Source organism: Ostrea edulis, chromosome 2 (genome assembly GCF_947568905.1).
Source record: "Ostrea edulis chromosome 2, xbOstEdul1.1, whole genome shotgun sequence".
NCBI lineage: Eukaryota > Metazoa > Mollusca > Bivalvia > Ostreida > Ostreidae > Ostrea > Ostrea edulis.
The window spans coordinates 91,302,054-91,326,394 of record NC_079165.1 but is presented as its reverse complement, the minus strand read 5'-3'; the positions used below and the strand labels follow the sequence as shown (position 1 = coordinate 91,326,394).

Below are 24,341 nucleotides of genomic sequence, written 5' to 3'. Positions count from 1 at the left end.
GCAACTTTACCTATTGTATTTCAAAAAGATGACAGTTGTCCCTTTGCTAAGCACATGCTGGTGTGAGTTAATTTGGATATGACCTTCAAAACTGAAGTCCCATGTCACGGAAGAACCTTCACTGCTAAGTGCCCAGAGTGCCGAGCAGAAGTCTAAATATAAACAACAAATTGGTGTGCGTAGATGATGGAAGTTTTTATATGAATTGTAAAAAGAACAATGTGTATGTGGCAAAAGTAATTTGGCAAAATGAATCATTCAATGTGGTGTTTTATTTCGGGGGGGATTCTTGATTAAATACTTACAGCACAGATACCTCATATTACACAATTGTAAGATATCACACAATTTTCTGATGTCAAACAAATATCGGATATCAATCAAATGTCTGACCAGGCCTGGAGGTTATAAAACTTCTTTTGAGCACATTTTCATACTCAAACTCTGTGCTCTAAATCATATTCATACTCAAGAATGAAGGTAAATCATTCTCATATTCAAATGGAGTACACACTCAAGATTTTTTGAGAATTGGAGCTTGCTCAGAGTTGTACTCCTTCAAAACAAACATGGCTGAGTTTGAGTATGAGTACAGTAAAAGTTTTATATCCTCCAGGCCGAAGTACTGCAAATGAATCTCGTGGAGAGACCCATTCAGTATGAGAAAATTCAAGTTTGCTTCATTTTGAATTTGCAGATCTTCTATGACTTTATTATTTTTATTGGTTTATAGTTACAGTGATAAACTGTGCATGTTATTTTGCTACATTTTGAGTCAGAAGATTTGTGTGCAACATTAAAACTAAACCTCAAGCTGAGTTTTCTCCCCTTAGTAATGTAGCATGAAATATTTGTGATCTCAGGTAAACATAACTATTCTGGTTTTCAGGTGTAATTGGCCTGGTGACATCTTTGGACAGACAAGTGATGATGATATCATTGCCCTGCTGAATATTTACTGTGCCTCACAAGCAGAGAAACGAACAGGTGAAAGAGGGGTCTGTAACTGTGCATCATAGAATACCTAGGAACAAGTGAAGGGGGGCATTGTTTAAAACTGTGTATTGTACAATACCTAGGATTTATTATAAGGAACAGGTGAAGGGGGTGTGTCTACTTTATAACTGTGCATGGTAAAGGTGTTTGAAAACACTGAAGGGAAAGAATTATCGGATGATCCCTGACCCTTTGTAAATCACAGGCCTTTTGTAGTTGAGATTGATTGATGTTTGTAAACTTAGTTCAGATCATTTAAACCTATATATTATGTCTAATAATTATATTGGACAATTACCTTGTCTATATATAGTGTTCTTGACCTGACGTCTCACCTCGTGGTCTTTGACAGGTTTGTTCGTCCTGATGGGGTTGGATATAGACTTGGGACTCATTAAGAGCCAGCTAATGCAGCTGAACATCCAGATGAGGGGGAGGTCGTCTTCAGTGCCCTCCCTGACCCCCCGGACTCCGGAGGAGGAAGCCCAGCAGGATTCCAGCTCCTTATGACTAGAACACCTGGGAAAGATGTCGTTTGTGTGAAGAACTGATCAGAAATCGCTATCTCCTGAACTTTCTTTGATGTTGGAATTTTCTATTTCATGTGGAAATTATCTTTTTATTGAATTCTCATAACCATCTAAACATATACATGTAACTTACTAAGGAATCATTATAGCTGAAATGTAGGATTTTTTGTAAACTTTTTGTCATGATGAAATAATAATTTTCTGGAAATCACCATGTTTATATGCAAATAATCTTAATCATGATATTAAAATTATTAAGGAACTAATCCAAATAGCCATGATTAATTACTATGGAACTAATTCTACTGATTATACACAAATGATATCTTTCCCAGTGGTCTTCAGCAGTCCTGGTGTAGTGAATTGTTGTAGGTGTAGTACATACAACGCACTCGCACTCGTTGTAAAGGTGATGTTCACGCATGTTTCAGTGACAGGATTTGCTGATTGACCACATGGAACAGGAATTTTTATTGTACATAGAAGCCTTAATGTACCATGAATATTGTGTTAGTTGTGGGGCCTTTTCTATACCACATCGTATGTTTTAGATTAATTAGACTGTTCTTTTTGTAAAAACTCGGTATCACTTCAGCGTTTAGTATTTCAATTTTATCGGGTACTGAGGTTGTTTTGTACTCTGACCAATGGCGGCATTGAATATTTTGTGCTAGATATGTTGTATGTTATGATGAATTTGCATAATACAATAATATTTATAATTTATTTGCTAGTATGTACATTATTATGAATTTCATTTGGTAGTGCTTACTTCTCTCTCTCTCTCTGATAGTGCTGATTTTTCTCTCTTTCTAATGATAATAAAATGTTAATGAGAGTAACTGAGAATTACCATGAAATGTGTCATAGAAAATGTCAAACCTCAACAGTGGGTGAAGCTTGCGTCGCAAAGCGACACATGTGAGTCACATGATCTGTACTTCATCAACTGATGAGGATAACCCCAAGGTGCTCTGGAAAAATGTCGCAGTCACATGATCCTTCTTTGAAAAATCCAGATTACATAAATTGTTTGTAAAACAGACATTTTTTAATAACCTTCTCATAACTTTCTACATTTTGTTCTCATACTTTCCTATGTATTGTTCTAATTATGGTGTCACAATGTACCATTTACATCAAGCAAGTTATATTTCCTGTGTTAAATGAATAGGTGGATCAAATCTCTAAAGTCGTGTTGCAAGATGTTCGAAAATATTACACTACACATACTGTGCGCTTTTAAGTACAAACTAATCAATAAATAGTTGTGTATTACTGAATGAGTTACTGATTATCAAAACGATAAAAACACAGGCACTCCACGTTTTAGATTTCTATAATAAAAAAAAAAAGTCTTCCTGTAAACAATGAATATTATGTTTACAGGAAGACAATTTTTTTTAATTACAGATATCAAAACGTGGAGTGCCTGTGAATAAAAAGTAGACATTCTTTCTTGTGGAATTCAAAAATATAGGAGAGCACGGAGACTGAAATTATTTTACAAACCAGAAGATGGACTGTCGTTCATATATTCTTTTGTGTTTAGATACATGTAGATCTTCCCTCGAGTAGTTCTTGGTGTGCTATTGTGTTTAATAGTTGAATGGTATTATTTAATGCAATACAGCATTAGTAAATAAAGTTGGCTGTTTTAAACATAATTTTCTGGTTTATAGAAACATTACACTCTTTATGTGTAGTAATCAAACATTTCGGGAATTTTATATTGCAATAAAAAGACTTGCATTGCTGTGGGTGATTTCTTTATACATAACTTTTATAGGACACAATACTCTGGCTGTCCCAAACATTTTTCTAGTTAGTGTGTAGAGGGTCCTTCATAATTTTCAGTTTTATATGATGTAAACGCTGTACAGTTTATTTAGAAGCTACAGTAACAATATTTACCTGAAATAGTGTTATGATTTTTTGCACAGTAATTAAAACCACATGTGTAATTTCATTACAGCTAGCATGCATCTTTCTTGCTTATGTTTGATCTATAAACCATTCAGCATTTTCATTGTACGATTTAGATTAAAACAATTTATTGTATATTTTTGGAATGTGTAATATGGAAATATCAATAAATATTTAAATAAATGCACATAGTTCTGTCAATATCCGTGACATGATAATAAAAATTTTATAGCGCCTTGTATAAAATTAATTACTCTAAGGCGCTTTACAAGGGTTAGAAGAGGAATGCCATGATAAAACACAATTAAATGAAATTAAATGACATAAGATCTTGTATGTATGTAAAATTATCAAAATAAAACGCTATAGTTAAGATCGATAGCTGAAAGGTTGGTTTTTTTTTTTTTGGTGTTTCATAATTGAAAACCGTCGCAGTTTATACATGTTGGAATCTAACACGGTGCAAGAATTCACTGGGTTGGTTCCTCAGAAATAAGATGTTGGAGTTTGACCTTGACACAGTTACTCGGGGTCAGATGTTTCTTCGTCGTCTTTCATGGTATAGCAACGTTTGTATAGAAACACTGTGAAGTCCACAATAAACAGAACACTGATAATAACTGTCATGATGATGAAGGTGTAGAAGGCCGAGTCAAACATCAGCCTGTTGCAGGTATTGTCTGATGTAGAAAATGCTGATATGTCTCCTGTAAAGTGAGGGGGGAAAAGTCAACAACAAATAATAATAAAGAATGAACTTGGTGACCATATATATCAAATGAATGAAATTTTGCACAATAAATATTGCAAAAATTTAATCTTGGTTTGACCTCTGACCTAAATGCACCTATAATGGAAAATTTCAAGTGACACTATCTGAAATATCTTGTGAAATTCATGTAAGTGTACATTACTTTGAATATTATTGTCTGAGGTAGAAAAGTCAACTTCACCTGTAGAATAATAAAAATGTTGGCATCAAGGTGAAACCAAGGTTATCTTGAGAAATTATTTGCATATAGTTTCATATATGGAATAGTTCTCTAAGCTTCTGTTATGAATGTGATGGTTACAGAATAGGGTGAAATGGATTAGATAGGACACCTGCTATAAATGTGATGGTTACAGGGCAAGATTAAATGTACTAGATAGGGCACCTGCTATAAATGTGAGGTTTACAGGATAGTGTAAAGTGGACTCTAGGGGACATCTGCTATAAATGTGAGGTTTACAGGATAGTGTAAAATGGACTAGAAAGGGCACCTGCTATAAATGTAATGTTTACAGGACAAGATGAAATGGACTAGAAAGGACTCCTGCTATAAATGTGATGTTTACAGGACAATGTGAAATGGACTAGAAGGGACACATTATACTGTAAATATCTCAAATTAAATCTGGCACCTGCTATGTACTACTGTATACAAAAGACAGCAAGGTAAAAGTTGTATACCCATAGTCAGTAGAATGGTCAAAGGAATGAAACTATCTGAAGGGAAGATTGATAGGCAGGGATGTCGAAACATGTGCTCAGAAACCAACCCCCTCACCCCCAAATGTAGAGAGAGAGAGAGAGAGAGAGAGAATATTATGAAAAAGAATCCTATAGAAAATTACACCTTTCAAGTTTCTGTACTTTGAAAGTATACATATTCACCATGCTAGCTTTTCAACTGAATGTTAAACAAACAGTATAGAGTATCTATATATATATATATACACAGTTAGGGGTTTTATGTATTTGGTGTGCGAGTTTAGTGTTGGTGATTCAGCGCTCTTTTTAGTGCACTATGAGGAGCACCTGCTAAAAGTACGATGATGTAGGTCCAGTTCATACTATTGTCCAGCCCACTGGTCTCACTCATGAAATCTGCGCCCGCATTCTTCTTCTTTCTCCACACCGTGACGATGATTAGCAACTGTAGGATGAAGGACAGGCATTTTATTATCCCTGTTCCCCCCAGTAGAACCATCACCACAGGCAGCAAAGGAATATTCCGGCACTCGTTCTTGTGGGACGCACCTGAAAAAAACAACCAACCACTGCCACAGGTGCTTGTGGACAGGACTTCCGGTACCCCCCTTCTTTTATTTTTAAATGTTCAATTCCTTGGGTATTTCGGACCTATTATTGATAAAATATGTAACTTCAGAGGTTATCTATTTCAATGGAATACACAAATCTCGCATAGAAACCGTTTTTAAAAATGTCATATCACCGATCCTTCATATATTATGATCGGTGATATGACATTTTTAAAAACGGTTTCTATGCGAGATTTGTGTATTCCATTGAAATAGATAACCTCTGAAGTTACATATTTTATCAATAATAGGTCCGAAATACCCAAGGAATTGAACATTTAAAAATAAAAGAAGGGGGGTACCGGAAGTCCTGTCCACAAGCACCTGTGCACTGTAAGACAAAATCGACAATGAAAAGTGGAGGATATGCAGAAGTGCTAACCTACTGAGCTACTCAGCTAGGCAATGTGAAATTCATAAACAAATATTGCTGATATTTATATTTTCATTCATGTTTTAAGGAGGTATGCTACACCACAGAAATTTGATGTGGATGAAAGGTGGAGGATATGTACAATATTTTGAAATTGAAAACTTTCAAATTTACTTTATTTAGTCAAAAAATGCAGTTTTAGTAGAGAGCAATCTGGAAAAAAAAATTGAAATCCTTTTGGACTCGAACCCGCGATCTACAGTTCAGCAGTCGACGTGGAAACACACCGAGCCACAGGAAATTATAGGCCTTTATTGCTTGGGTTCGAATTTACCATTAAAGAGTACTCTTTAACAGTAAATTCCACCTGTGTACTGAGCTACTCAGCTAGGCGATGATTTTTTAAATGAATAGACAAATATTGCCGATATCTATATTTTCATCCATGTTTTAAAAGGAGGTAAGCCATAATGGCATGTAGAGTACCCCCTTAAAAGGAAGTCGGTCATTGTGACGATGTAGAGTACAACCTTAATTAAATGGACTGAAACATACCGATTACCGCCAGGGCGACGTGCCATCCCAGTGCCAATATGGTCAGTCCTAGAAAGAGCTCTGTAAATATTGGGTAAATAAATCTAATTAAATATTTGATGTCCAATTTGTGGTGTCTAGCGTAATGAAAGAAATACTGTTTGTCTCAACTTTAGCTATAACTATTTAGATATTGTCACATGTACCACGAATTGTCGCAAGCACTATACTGTGTTTTACGATTCCATCATGCTACATTGTATATCAATTCATTTCCTCGTTCAGTTTTTAAAACTTTTGGCATAACAAAATTCACACTTTTATGCATTTTTCATTTACTAGATTTCCCCCCATAATTATTTGGTATTAACGCTTGGAAGAAACACCTTAGAGTGAACAAATAATAGCCTTACTAAGATGCGAGAAAAATGTTGCCATGGCAACATAAAATTTCTAATTCTGAGCCAATATTTGGAACTATTATTCTTCTAGAGTATACCTTTGGTTGTGGAACATCCAATAAATTTACAATAAAGTGACAAGACGTCCCACGGCGTGTACAGAGCAGGTTTGATTATTTAACTTGGTGAAGCCTCTTATTGATTTACAGTAACAAAGGACTGATGTGATTTCAGATTTTTAGCATTAATTCACAAGTACTGTGGAGACATTAATGAATCTCAGAGTCTGCTCTTCAAAGTTAAATTATTGCACTTCATGGAAAAATATTCAATCCTATAACACAATTATGGAATAGGTGATGATTTTTTATTTATTTTAATGCACAAATTTTCTTCTTTAGTTTAAACAGTATTTTATGATGATAATTCACAATAGGATTGGATGGCAGGCATTGCCTATATAAGTCCTCTCCGTATTTTCTTCTTTCTTTCATCATCCTACATAACTTTGGTATATCACAAAACATCCTAAATTGCATGAATTTCTTTTATACATCTTTGATGGTCTTAAACTTAGAAAATCCCTCATATTCTAAAATGCTAACTGTCAAAATTATCATTTAAACCATTTAGGATATACATGTAATTACTTGTGTCTGGCAATCTAATAGTTGGTGTAGTTGGTAATTTTAGTGCTTTGTAAATATATATATACACGTGTGTGTGTGTGTGTGTGTGTGTGTGTGTGTGTGTGTGTGAAATCGAATACATATATATACTCAACTAAAACGAGTCGTCGAATATTCGGCTTTGTGAGTAATATATAATAAAGACGTGGGTTGTGTCGAAATTTTGAGGTTTGAATAACCAACAGTATCGTGGCCTTATATATATATATATATATATCTGTAAATATATATATATATGTATGTATATATATATATATATATATATATATATATATATATATATATATATATTTACAGATATATATATATTTATATATATCACGGAAATAGCAATGAACTCTTAAATAAACATAACTGCCCCAAGTGAAGAAATATCAATTTCACCAAAATTGCGATTCACAGCAACATTCAATGTCAATATACAAATGAAACACCATTGTTGAAACTACAAATGCTATAAATTTATCGTAGTGTGTGCGGATGACATCCATGATCATGATAAATTAGACCCGCAAAAGTACACAGCCAAAACAACACTACGATAGATGGCAAGCGCGGATCCAGAGTTTTTTTCATGAGGGGGGGGGGGGTCGAACCTTTTCACAAAATCGAATCCGTGATATAACTCATTTTTCTTATAAATCCTTATATTGTAATTTTTTTTATCTTTGCAAATTCCAGGGGGGGGGGGGGGGTCCAGACCCCCCCCCCCTCTAGATCCGCGCATGGATGGGTACAGGGTACTTGCGCCATCAACATTACTTATGTTCATAATTTCGCTATATTCGCGGAAACAAAAAAATCGTAAAATCCAACGCTGCAATGAAAGTATAAATTTAATATAAAACATGAATTTCAAATCAATGAAGATGACCTGAGGCACAGTTGGAAGCTATATAAGTATCCCCCCTTACCTGCTCCACATCGCCCTACAGTATTCCGGGCGATCAGCCTCCGCGTGGACTGCGCCGTCTTCACCAAGCTGCGGTAAGGCTTCTTCATTCCCTCTTGACAAGACACTTCAAAGAGGAAATTTCAAAATAGATCAACTTAACCAAATTTCCATCGAACACGTTAAATGTGCATCTTTAAGTGTACGCATGAAATCGGTGACAGTACCACTGCTTCACGTTAAGTGTATTATTGCCTTTCCCTAAATGACACCTAGAGACATACACAGATATATTTAAAATATATATATTATATATCAAACACTTTTACAAGTTTAAATACTTACTGGCCGTGGGCCCCAGGACGGTGTGTTAGTCTGATGAAAGTGTTTCTCCCGTCGTACCCCTGTGACAAATGGTTTTTGTTAATGAATAATAAATTACTGCTAACAGGTTTTTGTGTTTAGAAATGAGCATGCATTGTTTAAACGAAGCATGCATGGTGTACTTTGAATAATTCATCGCTAAAATATTTTAGATATTCACAATTGTCAATTGGACTTATCACTTTTCACATGGGGTATGATATAACACATGTATATGGTAAGTGATACACACACGCGCGCGAGCGTGTAATATCAACATTAAGACACAACAGTATTTGAAACAAAACCTCTTTTTTGAAGAGATGTCGGGTACAAACTAAACCCCTGGGTCTAGATCTGCATCGCTGCACACTATCGTCACTTAGAACCCGCCACATAGATCAAGCAAACATTGTGCATAGTCTGGATAGTAAATGTTGCATAAATGAACAGATAAAGGTGAAGCAGACCCCCCCCCCCCCCCCCCCCCCCCCCCCCCCCCCCCCCCAATGGAGCGCCTAACATAAACTCAAATAATTGAAGATATCTTCAATTATTCGAAGATATCATGCGCGCAACAATTGAATTAAAGATCTCTTCAAATAATTAAAGATATCTTCAATTCTGAATTATTGCGCGCATTAATTGATTTAATAATCTCTTCAAATAAATTAATGATATAAACAATTGAATTGATGTGCGCAACAATTCAATTGAAGAGAGCAATAATTCTTAGAGAGAGATCAACTATATAATTAAAAATATTTTCAATTCAACATATCCACAATTGAATTAATGATATCTTTAACTGAATTGTTGCTCTCTTTAAAAGAATTGATGCTCGCATTAATTCCTTATACAAAAGCATTGTAAATGATTTAAAGATATCTTCAATTGAATTAAAGAGATCATCAAATTATTTATACCGAGCTCTAAATTAGTTATTGCGAGCAATATTTCTACTAAATTGATGCTCTCATCAATTGAATTGAAGAGGGCAATAATTGAATTAATGCGCGCATCAAATTCATTTGACGAAAGCAATAATTGATTTAATTCAATTAAAGAGAGCAATAATTGAATTGATGATATCTTCAAATAATTGAGTTTATGTTAATTTGGCGCTCCATAGAATAATGAATGCTATCACCAATTCAATCAATGCACGCAATAATTCAGGATTGAAGGGATAGTTAGAGAGATCCACAATTAAATTAATGCATGCATTAATTCTTTATGTAAAACCGTAGTAAATAATAAAATACGTATTCTGTTAAACTAAAGAGATCATGAAATCATTTATACTGAGTTCCAAATACAAATTTGCGAGCAATAATTTCACCACATTGATGCACGCATCAACCGAATCGATGAGAGCAATATCTGAATTGATGCGCGGCTATCAATTCAATTATTACTCCTTTCAAACTGAAGTAATGGGCGCATCAAATCAATTAATGCTCTCATCAATTGAATTATTGCGCGCATCAAATCAAATAATGCTCTCACCAATTGAATTATTGCGCGCATCAAATCAAATAATGCTCTCTCATCAATTGAATTAATGCGATCATTAAATCAATTATTGCTCTCATCAATTGAATTATTGCTCTCATCAATTGAATTGATGCCTTTATCAATTGAAATGAAGAGAGCAATAATGGATTTGATGCGCGCATTAATTCAATTATTGCGCGCATGGTAACTTCAAATAATTGAAGATTTCTCGAATCATTTGAGCTGTTGTTGATTTGGCACTCCATACATATAAAGATGATTATAGATTCCTTTGATTATGAATCTGATTTTTTACTGCCTAATATTCCTGAACATTCTGAATAAATCAAAATTAATGTTCTCAATTTGCATTTTATGATTTTTTAAAAATAATAAAATTTCTGTGATATATTACATCCGAGTCACCAGAAGGACAGACAACTCTGGTACAGGACCCGTTCATAATTTTACACGGTTAATGGTCCTGTGGACGAGTCCTCTCTATGATATTTCTCACAATATTGATTTAATTTCGCTTATCCCTTTATTTCAATATGTTAATCTACGTGTATTACTCCACACAACATACTTCGTTTTTGCTGTCTTGGTGATTTTTTGGATTTTACATAGATTTAGATAAAGCTAGAATTTAAAAACCCCAAAGGACTTCTTGTATTGATACAGGTACCGTGAGTACTTCAGATCGATTTTATCCATATATCGACCCAGAAACTAATGTAAACACGGATTCACACAAGAATAATCACGAATGAATTGAAAACTATATAAATTATTAATATATACGACATAACATACCCTAGCCTCATTGTTGACGCTATGTTCCTAAACATTCGGGTGACGTCGACGTCAGATTTGCGAGATATGTGGTATTTTATTGGATCGTAACCGAGTTTACGGAAAATTTAATGCACCTTTTTATCGGAATTTACTGAATCTTAAATATTTTCTATGGAGTAAACGAAACAATTTTTCTGATTTGAATATTGCCGTCATTACGAATTTGACAATAAAAGTGGCGCCGTTTTTTAATAATTCATCATTTCTACTTTACTGATTTTGAAATACATTATTATTATCAATATCACCATCAATCGCTTGGTTTTTCTCTCTATGATATTGTTAATTGACTGTCGCATAACTTCTGCTCAGCTGAGCTGAATTTTTATTTCTTTTCTTATCTCCTGTTTCTTACAATATTCGAAAACGTAAAAAAGGTTTATGGCATTTCCCCCGTGCTGAACAAATTTCAAGATCGCGAAATATTGCACGATTCTATAGAAAAATCAACATGCAGGGTTGATATTTACTTTGTCACGCGGGAGACTCCCAAAATGTTGACATTGACGTGTAAACATCGTCGTAAACCACGGGTTATTGTTTCATTCTGTTTCACAAACGTTTGATGAATGAAACAATAAGCCGTGGTTTGCGACGATGGCGTGTAAAGTACAGCAATACTTCTGTAAACGAAGTAAGAGTAATAATAAAAAATAACTTAAGATAGTCATTTGAACGAAGCAAACGAAAATGGCTTAAAGCGCATTCTGACACTTAACATACACCATGCGCAACATCTGTGCAGAGATTGAATGTTACATAGCGTCGATGTCTGCACGCGCGCACGCTCCTTCTGTTGGCCCAGATTACACAAACAAGATGCCCTCGACAGCCAGGACATTTACCCCGCCCCACTGCTAATCCTACGTATAGGTCTACTTTACCCCGCCTCACTGCTAATTCTACTCCCCCCCCCCCCCCCCTCCCAATCTGTCCACACTCTGATCAATGTGCAAAGTTTCGAAAGAGTGCTGCTAACAAGGTATGCTTAGTACGTCAAAATCTCGCAGCTGACAATACAGGTAAAAATACTGGCACAAATCTAAAAACTCGAAACACGTTGAACTGCAGCCATATCTACTGAGCCTGGCCCCATGATTAATTCACAGTAAGGATATTTGCTACATTAAAAAAATTGCCTCTATACAAACCTGCAGATCCTGTGTGAAGTCAGTAGACGTTCAAACAGGAAGTTAAGACCTCTTAATCCAGGAAGTACACAAAAGATCTATCATCAGTGTTCCACTTCACGAGCTGACATTTTACAGTCCGTTTCAGTTTTGTGTCATAATTGATTTGATCAATGCTACCATGCACTTACATATTGAGAGAATACAATATATCTTTTTTTTGACATTTTTCATCTGACAGATATCAGAATTTTCTGAGTTATCATCTGACAGAGATATCAAAATTTTCTGAGAGTTGTCATCTGACAGATATCAGAATTTTTTGAGAGTTGTCATCTGACACACATATCAGAATTTTCTGAGCATTGTCATTTGACACAGATATTAGAATTTTCTGAGTTGTCAGCTGACAGATATCAGAATTTTCTGAGAGTTGTCATCTGATATAGACGTTTCAAACTCCGCTACACAGAAATAGAAACAATGTCCCATTCATGTTCTGTTGTTGATTGTCTTTTAGAATGGATACCCAACAGACTCGTATGTACTCGACAAAGACCCGTATGTATCCAACACACTCGTATGTACCCAGCAAAGACCTGTATGAACACAACAAAGACTCAAATGTATACAACAAAGACTCATGTATACAACAAAACTCATGTATACAACAAAGACTCAAATGTATACAACAAAGACTCATGTATACAACAAAGACTCGTATGTATACAACAAAGACTCATGTATACAACAAAGACTCGTATGTATACAACTAAGACTCATGTATACAACAAAGACTCAAATGTATACAACAAAGACTCATGTATACAACAAAGACCCGTATGTATACAACTAAGACTCATGTATACAACAAAGACCTGTATGTATACAACAAAGACCCGTATGTATACAACAAAGACTCGTATGTATACAACAAAGACTCAAATGTATACAACAAAGACTCATGTATACAACAAAGACTCAAATGTATACAACAAAGACTCATGTATACAACAAAGACTCAAATGTATACAACAAAGACTCATGTATACAACAAAGACTTGTATGTATACAACAAAGACTCATGTATACAACAAAGACTCGTACGTATACAACAAAGACTCATGTATACAACAAAGACTCGTATGAACACAACAAAAAATCATGTATACAACAAAGACTCAAATGTATACAACAAAGACTCATGTATACAACAAAGACTCATGTATACAACAAAGACTCGTATGAACACAAGACTCATGTATACAACACACTCGTATGAACACAACAAAGACTCGTATGTATACAACAAAGACTCATGTATACAACAAATACCCGTATGAACACAACAAAGACTCATGTATACAACAAAGACTCAAATGTATACAACAAAGACTCATGTATACAACAAAGACTCGTATGAACACAACAAAGACTCATGTATACAACAAAGACTCAAATGTATACAACAAAGACCCGTACGAACACAACAAAGACTCGTGTATACAACAAAGACTCAAATGTATACAACAAAGACTCATGTATACAACAAAGACTAGTGTGAACACAACAAAGACTCATGTATACAACAAAGACTCATGTATACAACAAAGACATGTATGAACACAACAAAGACTCATGTATACAACAAAGACTCATGTATACAACAAAGACTTGTATGTACCCAAAGCTCCATACAGAGCCTGTACTCAGCATTTAGCGTCATAAATAAGCGCTGTTAGCAGAATCTATAAACATAAATATGGGCCATTAGCAGAATCTATAAACAGGAATATGGGCCGTTAGCAGAATCTATAAACATGAATATGGGCCGTTAGCAGAATCTATAAACATGAATATGGGCCGTTAGCAGAATCTATAACCATGAATATGGGCCGTTAGCAGAATCTATAAACATGAATATGGGCCATTAGCATTGTGCTGTTCATGAAACTGGTTCTCTCCTCCAGATAATACAAACCAAAGATGTTCCTTGTACATAGCAAATAAAAGGAGGAGTTTGTTTCTTTTGTGTTTTATTGAACATGTAGTAATATGATTTCAAAAACATTTAACCTGAACAAAGGTCTGCATTCTAGAATTCAGTTCAAACACTGCTAGAAGTATAAAACACCCCACTTACATACAGTGTATACTATTTACAAATTCTCCTGCATATTCCTTGTATAAAATAAAATTGCTCTAGAACTATCAAAATAGAAAAAATTGCAAAAGTAATTACATGTATGATAAAACAAAGTTTACATGACATTTTTCAATGGATGATTTCAGCAATGAGATGAGGAAAATGAAGGAGTAAATCAGATGTACTCCGGTTTTGCCACGCGAGTGCAATCCTTTCTGCAACTTCTCTCATTATAAAAATAATTTCTGTTTTGGTAAAATCCTCTAGAGATGTTCATCTCATGATGATAGTAACACTTGCTTCACCCGAGTGGAATGCTGCATGTTCATTGGTCTCCAGAGCTTTACGCGGAGTTATCTCACCATAGAAGGAACTCTTCTGAACATTTCACAATCTCTCAGCATCAAACATCACTTTTCCATAGTTTTATAGTTTTGTCATTTTCTAAAGCTGCCGATGCAATGATATTTTCTGATGGATGACAGGCACAGCACAATACCACATCTAGGATGAAACACACTGAATTAAAAACTCAATACACCAAGGCCTATTCCCGTAAACAAGAGGCGTTATCAGTCACCTGAGTTAAAAGTATCACTAGCTATGAAATCTAGAAAGAAAATTCCTCTTCTGCACATCTAAGCTAAATTTTAATTTTTAGCAACAGTATAAAACAAGATGTACATGTATTCTTAATCAAAACTTAAATGCTTCCAAAAGTGTCTAAACTGACGAAAGACTTTTTTCATATAACATATAAATTGTAACATGCTATATACGTTAATTCATTACCGTTCACCTGACGTATAAATAAAAGGCTCTAGAAAGTATGCAACGTAGTGTTATACTTTTGCAGTTTTATTTCAGCATGATACAAAGGAAAATTGGACTGACATGCTAAATGGAATCTTTTTCCGTAGAACAAAATTGTCATTGAATGATATCAACATACCTTCACAATATGGAGAAATTCTCAGTATTTCAAATATATCTTCCATGGTATATATCTTAAATATCCCATACTTTGTTGATATTTACATGACAAAGTTAACATATCTTTACATGTGTCATCTTCACTTGATGTATAGTTTATGACATCATCAGTTTACTTTCATATTGATCGGACACAAATTACACTACAGCAGAATATCATTTCCTATATCTTGCCATCTTAGTAGCTGCATGGTTTATTCTATGAGTAAAACTTCCAAAATTAAATACACGTATATGTAATGATATACTTATTTCAATTCTGACATCACATTGTTTTGCGGATTTTACCCCAGTAAAAACATGACCTGCCTTAACATACCCATGTGATGATCCTACCCTATTTTCACAATTTCTTGATTTTCTTCTAGAAGTAGAACTAGAGTACTGGAATAGCCCTGATGGGAATTTTGCTTTGTGAATCCACTGTGCACACAGTTGTATTCATTTGCCTTACCTGTATGGCCCTGCAGTTTCTGCACAACCTCTTTTGTCTGAAGATTCCAGATATATACCAGGTTATCTTCTGATCCTGAAACGATCCACTGAAAAAGAAAACAAAATACCAGTATCGATCAGAAATGTTCCACTGAAATTTAGTGCAAGTTGTAAATCGACATGATTAATTTGACCCCCGGAAACACGGAAAAAATCTGCGAGTAAGTGCCATTTTGTTGGGACATTTTGACCACGTTCAGTACTGACCTTTCCTCCTGTTACAGAGAAGTTGGCAAATATACAGTACTTCTCATTCTTATGTCCTGTGTAGGTCTTTAGGCACTGTAAAATTAAAAACCGTAAACTATCAATATACACGATAAAGTAGTCAAGTGTTAAGCTTTATAAACTAAAATGAACAGTGATCAAAATGACCATAAAAAGATTGGCCAAACAATTCATGTGTCATGGATTGAAATGTGATTTGTATTGCATTGATCAGTGGTGGATCCTGGATCCCCCCCCCCCCCCCCCCAAAAAGGGAGGGGGAGGGGTCACATGTGAAAGTCAAGTACTAGTCAAATTACTCCGCCATTCTAGGTGCAAAACTGGAGTTTTATTTCTGATTTCAGAGTGTTCTGATCAGGGTTTGAATGTTTTCAACTTTATAATTTCTTTCATCTATATATGCCAGTAATACCTTGTAAATTTGTGGAGAAAAAAATGGGTCCAGTATACTCCCCCTCCCCCCCCCCCCCCCCTTATAGAGTATGCTAATAGTGATATTACCTTTCCTTTGCTGTAGTCCCACAACTTCAAGGTGCTAAAAAAAATTTAATAAAATATCAACATGTAGTTTTAAAACAAAAAAACCCCCATGTTTTCATGAAGTACAAATGACATATTAACATTAGTTACAAAAGAGTTGTCATTCTATAGAACTTCATTGCTCTTACTTGTCTAGTGTGGCTGCCAATATGTATTTTCCATTGGGAGAGAATTTAACAAAGGACACTGGTGGATTGTCATCATCTGAAAAAAAACCCCAACCAAACGATGAACAGCATTGGATCATTGACTGATAAACAAAACTATTTATAATGACCTAGGAAGAGTTGGATCATTGACTCACAACTGATGAACGAAATCTTATATTGACCTAGGTAGCATAATTTACATCAAAACACTGCAAACTGAACTTTCAAACTGAACTTATAGGCATTTTTAAAAAAATATATCCTGTGTTGTGTTCTATGTACAGTAAAACACAGTTATAGTGAACCTTCATGGCCAGTAATACAGTTATAGTGAACCTTCATGGCCAGCAATACACAGTTCATAATAACCAAACTTCATTATACAGTAAAACACAGTTATAATGAACCTCCAGGGCCAGTGGAAAACAGTTCATAATAACCAAACTTCGTTGTACAGTACAACACAGTTATAGTGAACCTTCAAGATTAGCGGAAAACAGTTCATAATAACCAAACATCATTACAGTAAAACACAGTTATAGTGAACCTCCAGGGCCAGTAAAAAATAGTTCATTATAACCAAATTTCATTGTACAGTACAACACAGTTATAGTGAACTTTCAGGGCCTGTCAAAATAGTTCATTATTTATAACTAAACTTCATTATACACTAAATCACAATTATAGCCAACCTACAGGGCCAGTGAAATCAGTTTGTTATCACCAAACTTCATCATACAGTAAAACACAGTTATAGCATACCTCCAAGGCCAGCGAAAAACAGTTCGTTCTCACCAAACTTCATTATACAGTAAATCACAATTATAGCCAACCTACAGGGCCAGTTAAATCAGTTTGTTATCACCAAACTTCATCATACAGTAAAACACAGTTATAGCGAACCTCCAAGGCCAGCAATACAGATTTCATTATTACCAAACTTCACTATATCCAATGAAATTTTTGTTATTTTCCTCTCATGGAGGGTATTCACAGTAAGTTTGAATTCGTTATAAGTGTGTTTGTTATGAGTGTATTTTACTGTATTATAAATCGTCTCCCCTCCTCCCTCACATTTTCTGTACATACCTATTAATGTCTTCAAACACTGCCCTGAAGCTGTATCCCAGATTCGACTGAAATCGAAACCAAAACAACTTAGAACTTTAATTCACGACAGTCATATTCACCATCAGCTTTCTTTTTGGTTGACAAGAAAACAACCAGTCTTTAATACTAACCCTTGTGTACACAGTGAGACATCAGCTTCACATTTTGATGACAAGACAGTTAAAAGTTTGCTGTCTCATTAGTTTTTCATTGTGTCTATTTTCATTACGAAGAACACATCTTACCAGAGCCCATCATAACTGCTGGACACTATCAATGACCCATCTCTGTTGAAATGAACCTGAATGGAAAACATTAACAAGACATGTCAACGACATTGCATCTTCAAAATAGGCATTTACTTAATTACATGAAATTTATATCAATTATCCATGTTTATATTTTTATGAGTTTACCGCTGTGACAGGATCAGAATGGGCTGGGAGGGTCTTCAGACATTTTCCAGTTTTCACATCCCAAATCCTCACACTTTCATCAAACTAGAATTATCAAAACAAATTTTCTGCTGCATAAAATAACAATATATGTATTCACATCAAACCAAACTGATTAGTTGTCAATGAATTTTCTTTGTAATCCACAAGAGGTGGATCATAGAGGTGGATCATAAAGAGATGGATCATAGAGAGGTGGATCATAGAGAGGTGGATCATAAAGAGGTGGATCATAAAGAGAACAGTCGTTAGCTGCAAGTTCAAATCCCACACTAATACTAAGTGAATTGTCTTTCAGATGAAGACCATATATATCATTACCATGCACTTAGTTTAGTTGCTTAGTAGTTGCTTAGTAGTAAGATTCACAAAATATCTTACGACTAAGATGAAAAACATAATTCTGTCTGATAATCAAATACCGATCCCAAGGTCACAAGTATGTATTCAACTTTTATAAACCATAGATGTACTTTACATATTAATTAAGAAAGTCTACAAGAAAAGAAAAATAAGGAAATTACCGTGTTTGTAAATTTTGATCTTAGTCGTAAGATATTTTGTGAATAGGTGCCCAGGACTTGAGAAGAATAATAAAGAAATAATACATTTGCACTATGTAAGCCATAGAGCTTCGCCCTACCACAGACCCCCGCTTAATATTTGTGTGGAGGGTTTTCTCCTCCTCATCACTATGTACTCAGTATGATGTCCAGAAGTTAAGAAGTTTTTAAAGAAATAACACTACACCAGAAACCCTGACCAAGAGGCCATTAATTTCACAATTCTGGTAGAGGCCTCCTTGCTAAATTACTATCAGGGCTGTCACTGTCCTTTTTGGTACAGGGTCTGGGTCCCATTAGAGTGGGAAAATTATCGACATTTTGGGTCAAATTGGGAAATTTTATTTTCATACAATGATTTTAAAAAACTATTAAAACATAAATTGATTGTTCTAAGGTAAAGACAAAAACAACAGAGTAAGTTCAATTAGGTTTTAATTTTCAATTGATCACCTGGCTGCCAATCTATAAAGAGACTAGAGGTCTCTTGCGCAACTTTTTGGGCCTTGTCAAAAAAATGTGCGAGAAGTTATAAGTAAAAATGAAACTAAGGGCTGTTCCAGAAATGATCAAATGGGGGGGTCGGGCGGCAAACGATATTTTTTTGTGTGGGTGGTCGTATTTTTTCATATTTTAATTGGTCCGTGGTTGGACTGTTAAAAAAATATTTATTATGGGTAGTGGGTAGTTTCTATTGTTTTATTTTGTGCCACGTGGGTGTTGAGTTTTCAGAATATTTTTATTGTCGCTCTTGTCGTGTTGGTTACAAAACGTCGGAGGGAAAATTGAAAACGTGCTTTCGAAATCGGAAGTAACATAGAACTATTCGAGTTGTCGCTCTTTGCAGCGCATAACTTCCCATTACGGCACTCTTCAAATTAGAGGCGCGTTTAGTAGGGTCCCTTTGGACGTGATGGCGGCGAACTCTTACAGTTTACAGTGCATCAATTTTGGGAATATTTTGAAACCAATAGGTACTCCGTTTTCTAATAAAAATAAGCAAACCTTAGTTGATTTATACGAGGGTACCGATGCGTTATATTTATCAGTCGGTGTGATGGTGATATAGAGGCCTCCGGGCGCGGGCTCCATTAGAAGACGAACGATTCGTGGAAAAACATATCCATACCCATTTCATGATAATAGCATCGTTTGGACTCCCAATCTTTCCAACATTCCCCCCATAGATGCCTTTGATTGTTGATGTGACATCGTTTCTTCAGAACTACTGTGATACAATGTCGCACAGGCATTACCGCATCATTGACTAGAATGTTTGTCCCGAAAACCTCGCGAGATTTGTACCGTTTTCATTTTTTAAAATATTTTTGTGGTGGGTCTGGTTAGTTTTTTTTTTTTATTAGATGGGTCATTGTAAAATGAGTTTATTAATTTGATGGGTCATGGGGTAATTTTTTTAATTTTTTTTATGGGTGCTTGGTATATACAAAAGGTGCCTCCCGACCCCCCCATGTATTTATTTCTGGAATAGCCCTAACACGATTTAATTTTTTTTATTACACACAATGTAACAGTTTGTGATATTGGGAATGTCAAGATAAGTAACTTGGGAATTTTTTTGGGGAGGGGGGGTTTCCCAGTTAGGAAGGGTCCATTTATCGGACCCAATTCAAAGAGATTGACAGCCCTGACTATACACACAGTTTACCTGCTACATATGCTCCAGTAAATAAGAAAATGAAGGTTTTTTTTTTTGGTTTTTTTTTTTACATTTTGGCCCCAACACTCAGCCCCCAGAGATGCATAAGGGTACAACATTTCTGTGTTTTTACTTCATTGGTGAAGAAAAAAATTGGTCCTGCAGTATCCAAGAAATTGAATTTGTCCAAACTTTTTAACTTATGTTAACGGACAAAACAGAACACTATGGGTTACTTGAGTGACTCAGTTGACCTAAAAACATTATCATATCAATTGTAGGTTCGTTTTCCTCTCACTCACTTTGAAATTTAGCTCACATGTAAATAATCCTGTTAATAAATTGGCAGTCTACTTACAGATCCCGACACAATGAGATTAGACTGAGAATTACTTACAGATCCCGACACGATGAAATTAGACTGCGAATTACTCACAGATCTTGACACGAAGAGATTAAATTGAGAATTACTTACAGAACCCGACACGATGAGATTAAACTGAGAATTACTTACAGATCCCGACACGATGAGATTAGACTGAGAATTACTTACAGATCCTGACACGATGAGATTAAACTGAGAATTAATTACAGAACCCGACATGATGAGATTAGACTGAGAATTACTTACAGAACCTGACACGATGAAATTAGACTGAGGATTACTTACAGATCCTGACACGATGAGATTAAACTGAGAATTAATTACAGAACCCGACATGATGAGATTAGACTGAGAATTACTTACAGAACCTGACACGATGAAATTAGACTGAGGATTACTTACAGATCCTGACACGATGAGATTAAACTGAGAATTAATTACAGAACCCGACATGATGAGATTAGACTGAGAATTACTTACAGAACCTGACACGATGAAATTAGACTGAGGATTACTTACAGAACCCGACACGATGAGATTAGACTGAGGATTAAAGTTACAGCAGAATACGTAGTTGGTATGGCCTTTCAGGGTCTTCAGACATTTGCCCTGGAATTACAAAAAAAACCCATTCATTTCAACATCTTAAACTTACAATAGTTGGTCCTTCATTAAACACATACATACTTTACATAGAAGGGTGGAACTACACCACGCACATTTCCTTACCGTGGCAAAATCCCAGATTTTCAGTGTTTTATCATCTGAAGCACTAGCTAACAGCTTACTGTCCGAGGACCAGGCGACATCTGATATTCCCTATAACAAACAGAATTTCTAATATTCAGATCAATTAACAGAAATAAAATGAATTACTTTAAAATACACGAAATGGTTGTATGTTATTGTTATATAGTTACATGTATATATACACTAAATAAAGTCCCTCCATTAAATCGAGTTTGAAAACTACACATTATAAAGATTACCAAGACTGAATTCAGTTGTAATCCATCTAGAACATCTCATAGTGAGATTGAAAATCCTGAGTATAATTACAACAAGGGGTCCATGGGCCAAATTGCTCACCTGAGTCACCTTGGCCCATATCTAAAGATTTTCAATAAATATTTGCATGTAAAACTTTAGTCCCTATGGTGGCCCCAACCTACTCCTGGAGACCATGATTTTTACAAACTACAATTTGCACTACGTCAGGAAGCTTTCATGTAAATGTAAACTTCTTTGGCCCAATGGGTCTTGAGAAAAAGATTTTTTCTATATATTAGTATGTATAATTTTGATCCCCTATTGTGGCCCTATCCTACACCCCCAAGGACCATGATTTGAACAAACTTGAATCTGCACTATGTCAGGAAGCATTCATGTAAATGTAAACTTTACTGACCCAGTGATTCCTCAGAGGATTTTTAATGACTTTCCCTATATATTTGAGAGTAAAACTTTCCCTATCCTACCCCAAGGGGCCATGGTTTTTACAAACTCGAATCTGCACTATGTCAGGGAGCTTTCATGTAAATCTGTACTTTCCTAGTCCAGTGATTCTTGAGAAGAAGATTTTCCCTATTTATTTGCATGTAAAACTTTGATGCCCTATTGTGGCCCCATCCTACCACCGGGAGCCATGATTTGAACAAACTTGAATTTGCACTATGTCAGGAAGCTTTCAAGTAAATTTCAGCTCCTCTGGCCAAGTGGTTCTTGAGAAGATTTTTAGATTACCCCACCTTTTAGTAATTATCTTCCCTTTGAAGGGGGCATAGCCCTTCATTTGAACAAACTTGAATCCCCTTCACCCAAGGATGTTTCGTGCCAAGTTTGGTTGAAATTGACCCAGTGGTTCTGGAGAAGATGAAAATGTGAAAAGTTTACGACAACAATGACAACGGACAAATTTCAATCAAAAAAGCTGACTTGAGCCTTCAGCTCAGGTGAGCTAATAATACATTGTGGTATAGCTACAATACTGTACATGTAGTCTTCCCTGACTTTTAATACTTATAAAAAAAGCACTACTATTGTAGCGTTCCCCAACTTTTACAGGATTTACAAGAATACTTATAAAGGACTACTATTGTAGTCTTCCCTGACCTTTACAGGATTTACAAGAATACTTATAAAGGACTACTATTTTAATATAGCCTTCCCTGACTTTTTACACGATTTACAAGAATACTTATAAAGGACTACTATTATAATCATCCCTGACTTTTACAGGAATACTTATAAAGGACTACTATTATAGCCTTCCCTGACCTTTACAGGATTTACAAGAATACTACTATTTTAATATAGCCTTCCCTGACTTTTACACGATTTACAAGAATACTTATAAAGGACTACTATTATAATCATCCCTGACCTTAGCTGCAGAACTGTAGCTCTCTGAAAAAATATTTTGACATAACAGAGAGCTACAGAGCCACCCCTTATAAAAACCTTCGATTTACGGCGCACAAAAAGCTGCGCACGGTTAAGGCCTTATATCGTTGTATTCTTGAGTTACTGTGTCATAAATTTAATATCAAAAAATTCTTAACATATTTTCCTACTATACTTGTGTCTAAACATACCTTCAAATATTCATTAAAGCCCCACACGACCTGAAAACTCCCAGCTTCAAATGATTTCGTTTGTTGACGTAGCCATGAATACAACGATATAAGGCCTCAACCGTGCGCAGCTTTTTTACAGGAATACTTATAAAGGACTACTATTATTGCCTTCCCTGACCTTTACAGGATTTACAGGAATACTTATAAAGGACTACTATTATAGCCTTCCCTGACCTTTACAGGATTTACAGGAATACTTATAAAGGACTACTATTATAGCCTTCCACGACTTTTTTACAGGAATACTTATAAAGGACTACTATTATAGCCTTCCCTGACCTTTACAGGATTTACAAGAATACTTATAAAGGACTACTATTTTAATATAGCCTTCCCTGACTTTTACACGATTTACAAGAATACTTATAAAGAACTACTATTATAGCCTTCCCTGACCTTTACAGGAATACTTATAAAGGACTACTATTATAATCATCCCTGACCTTTACAGGAATACTTATAAAGGACTATACTATTTTAGCCTTCCCCGACTTTTACAGGAATACTTATAAAGGACTACTATTATTGCCTTCCCTGACCTTTACAGGATTTACAGGAATACTTATAAAGGACTACTATTATTGCCTTCCCTGACCTTTACAGGATTTACAGGAATACTTATAAAGGACTACTATTATAGCCTTCCCCGACTTTTACAGGAATACTTATAAAGGACTACTATTATAGCCTTCCACGACTTTTACAGG

The 24,341-nt window shown here is 35.3% G+C and overlaps 3 protein-coding genes across 8 annotated transcripts in view; 1 reads left to right on the top strand and 2 right to left on the bottom strand.

Annotated features, from left to right (window-relative positions):
• The window catches only part of LOC125680606 (protein furry-like), a 76,357-nt gene extending 72,722 nt beyond the window's left edge, over nucleotides 1-3,635 (top strand). For all 5 annotated transcript variants that reach the window (XM_048920285.2, XM_048920287.2, XM_048920288.2 and 2 more), the window contains 2 exons: nucleotides 890-987; nucleotides 1,349-3,635. In XM_048920285.2, the coding sequence (XP_048776242.2) occupies nucleotides 890-987; nucleotides 1,349-1,506 (256 nt within the window). In that variant the 3' untranslated portion in view covers nucleotides 1,507-3,635. The remainder of the gene's footprint in view (nucleotides 1-889; nucleotides 988-1,348) is intronic.
• LOC125680612 (uncharacterized) lies at nucleotides 3,564-12,370 on the bottom strand. Its single transcript, XM_048920298.2, has 6 exons — nucleotides 12,296-12,370; nucleotides 8,772-8,830; nucleotides 8,449-8,553; nucleotides 6,466-6,525; nucleotides 5,254-5,475; nucleotides 3,564-4,159 (listed from the first exon to the last, which is right to left on the bottom strand). Coding segments are annotated over exons 2-6 (573 nt in total). The 5' UTR covers nucleotides 8,773-8,830; nucleotides 12,296-12,370; the 3' UTR covers nucleotides 3,564-3,974.
• A 1,923-nt stretch (nucleotides 12,371-14,293) lies between these two features.
• Nucleotides 14,294-24,341, bottom strand: part of LOC125680609 (WD repeat-containing protein 5) — a 28,057-nt gene continuing 18,009 nt past the window's right edge. The window contains exons 5-14 of one of the 2 annotated variants that reach the window (XM_048920293.2): nucleotides 21,728-21,817; nucleotides 21,518-21,607; nucleotides 18,352-18,435; nucleotides 18,181-18,236; nucleotides 17,915-17,961; nucleotides 16,805-16,880; nucleotides 16,638-16,671; nucleotides 16,116-16,190; nucleotides 15,868-15,955; nucleotides 14,294-14,924 (exon numbers count right to left, since the gene is read on the bottom strand). In XM_048920293.2, coding sequence (XP_048776250.2) covers nucleotides 14,824-14,924; nucleotides 15,868-15,955; nucleotides 16,116-16,190; nucleotides 16,638-16,671; nucleotides 16,805-16,880; nucleotides 17,915-17,961; nucleotides 18,181-18,236; nucleotides 18,352-18,435; nucleotides 21,518-21,607; nucleotides 21,728-21,817 — 741 coding nt within the window. In that variant the 3' untranslated portion in view covers nucleotides 14,294-14,823. Of the gene's footprint in view, nucleotides 15,956-16,115; nucleotides 16,191-16,637; nucleotides 16,672-16,804; nucleotides 16,881-17,914; nucleotides 17,962-18,180; nucleotides 18,237-18,351; nucleotides 18,436-21,517; nucleotides 21,608-21,727; nucleotides 21,818-24,341 lie in introns of both variants that reach the window. The other variant, XM_056155442.1, reaches the window with a different exon arrangement.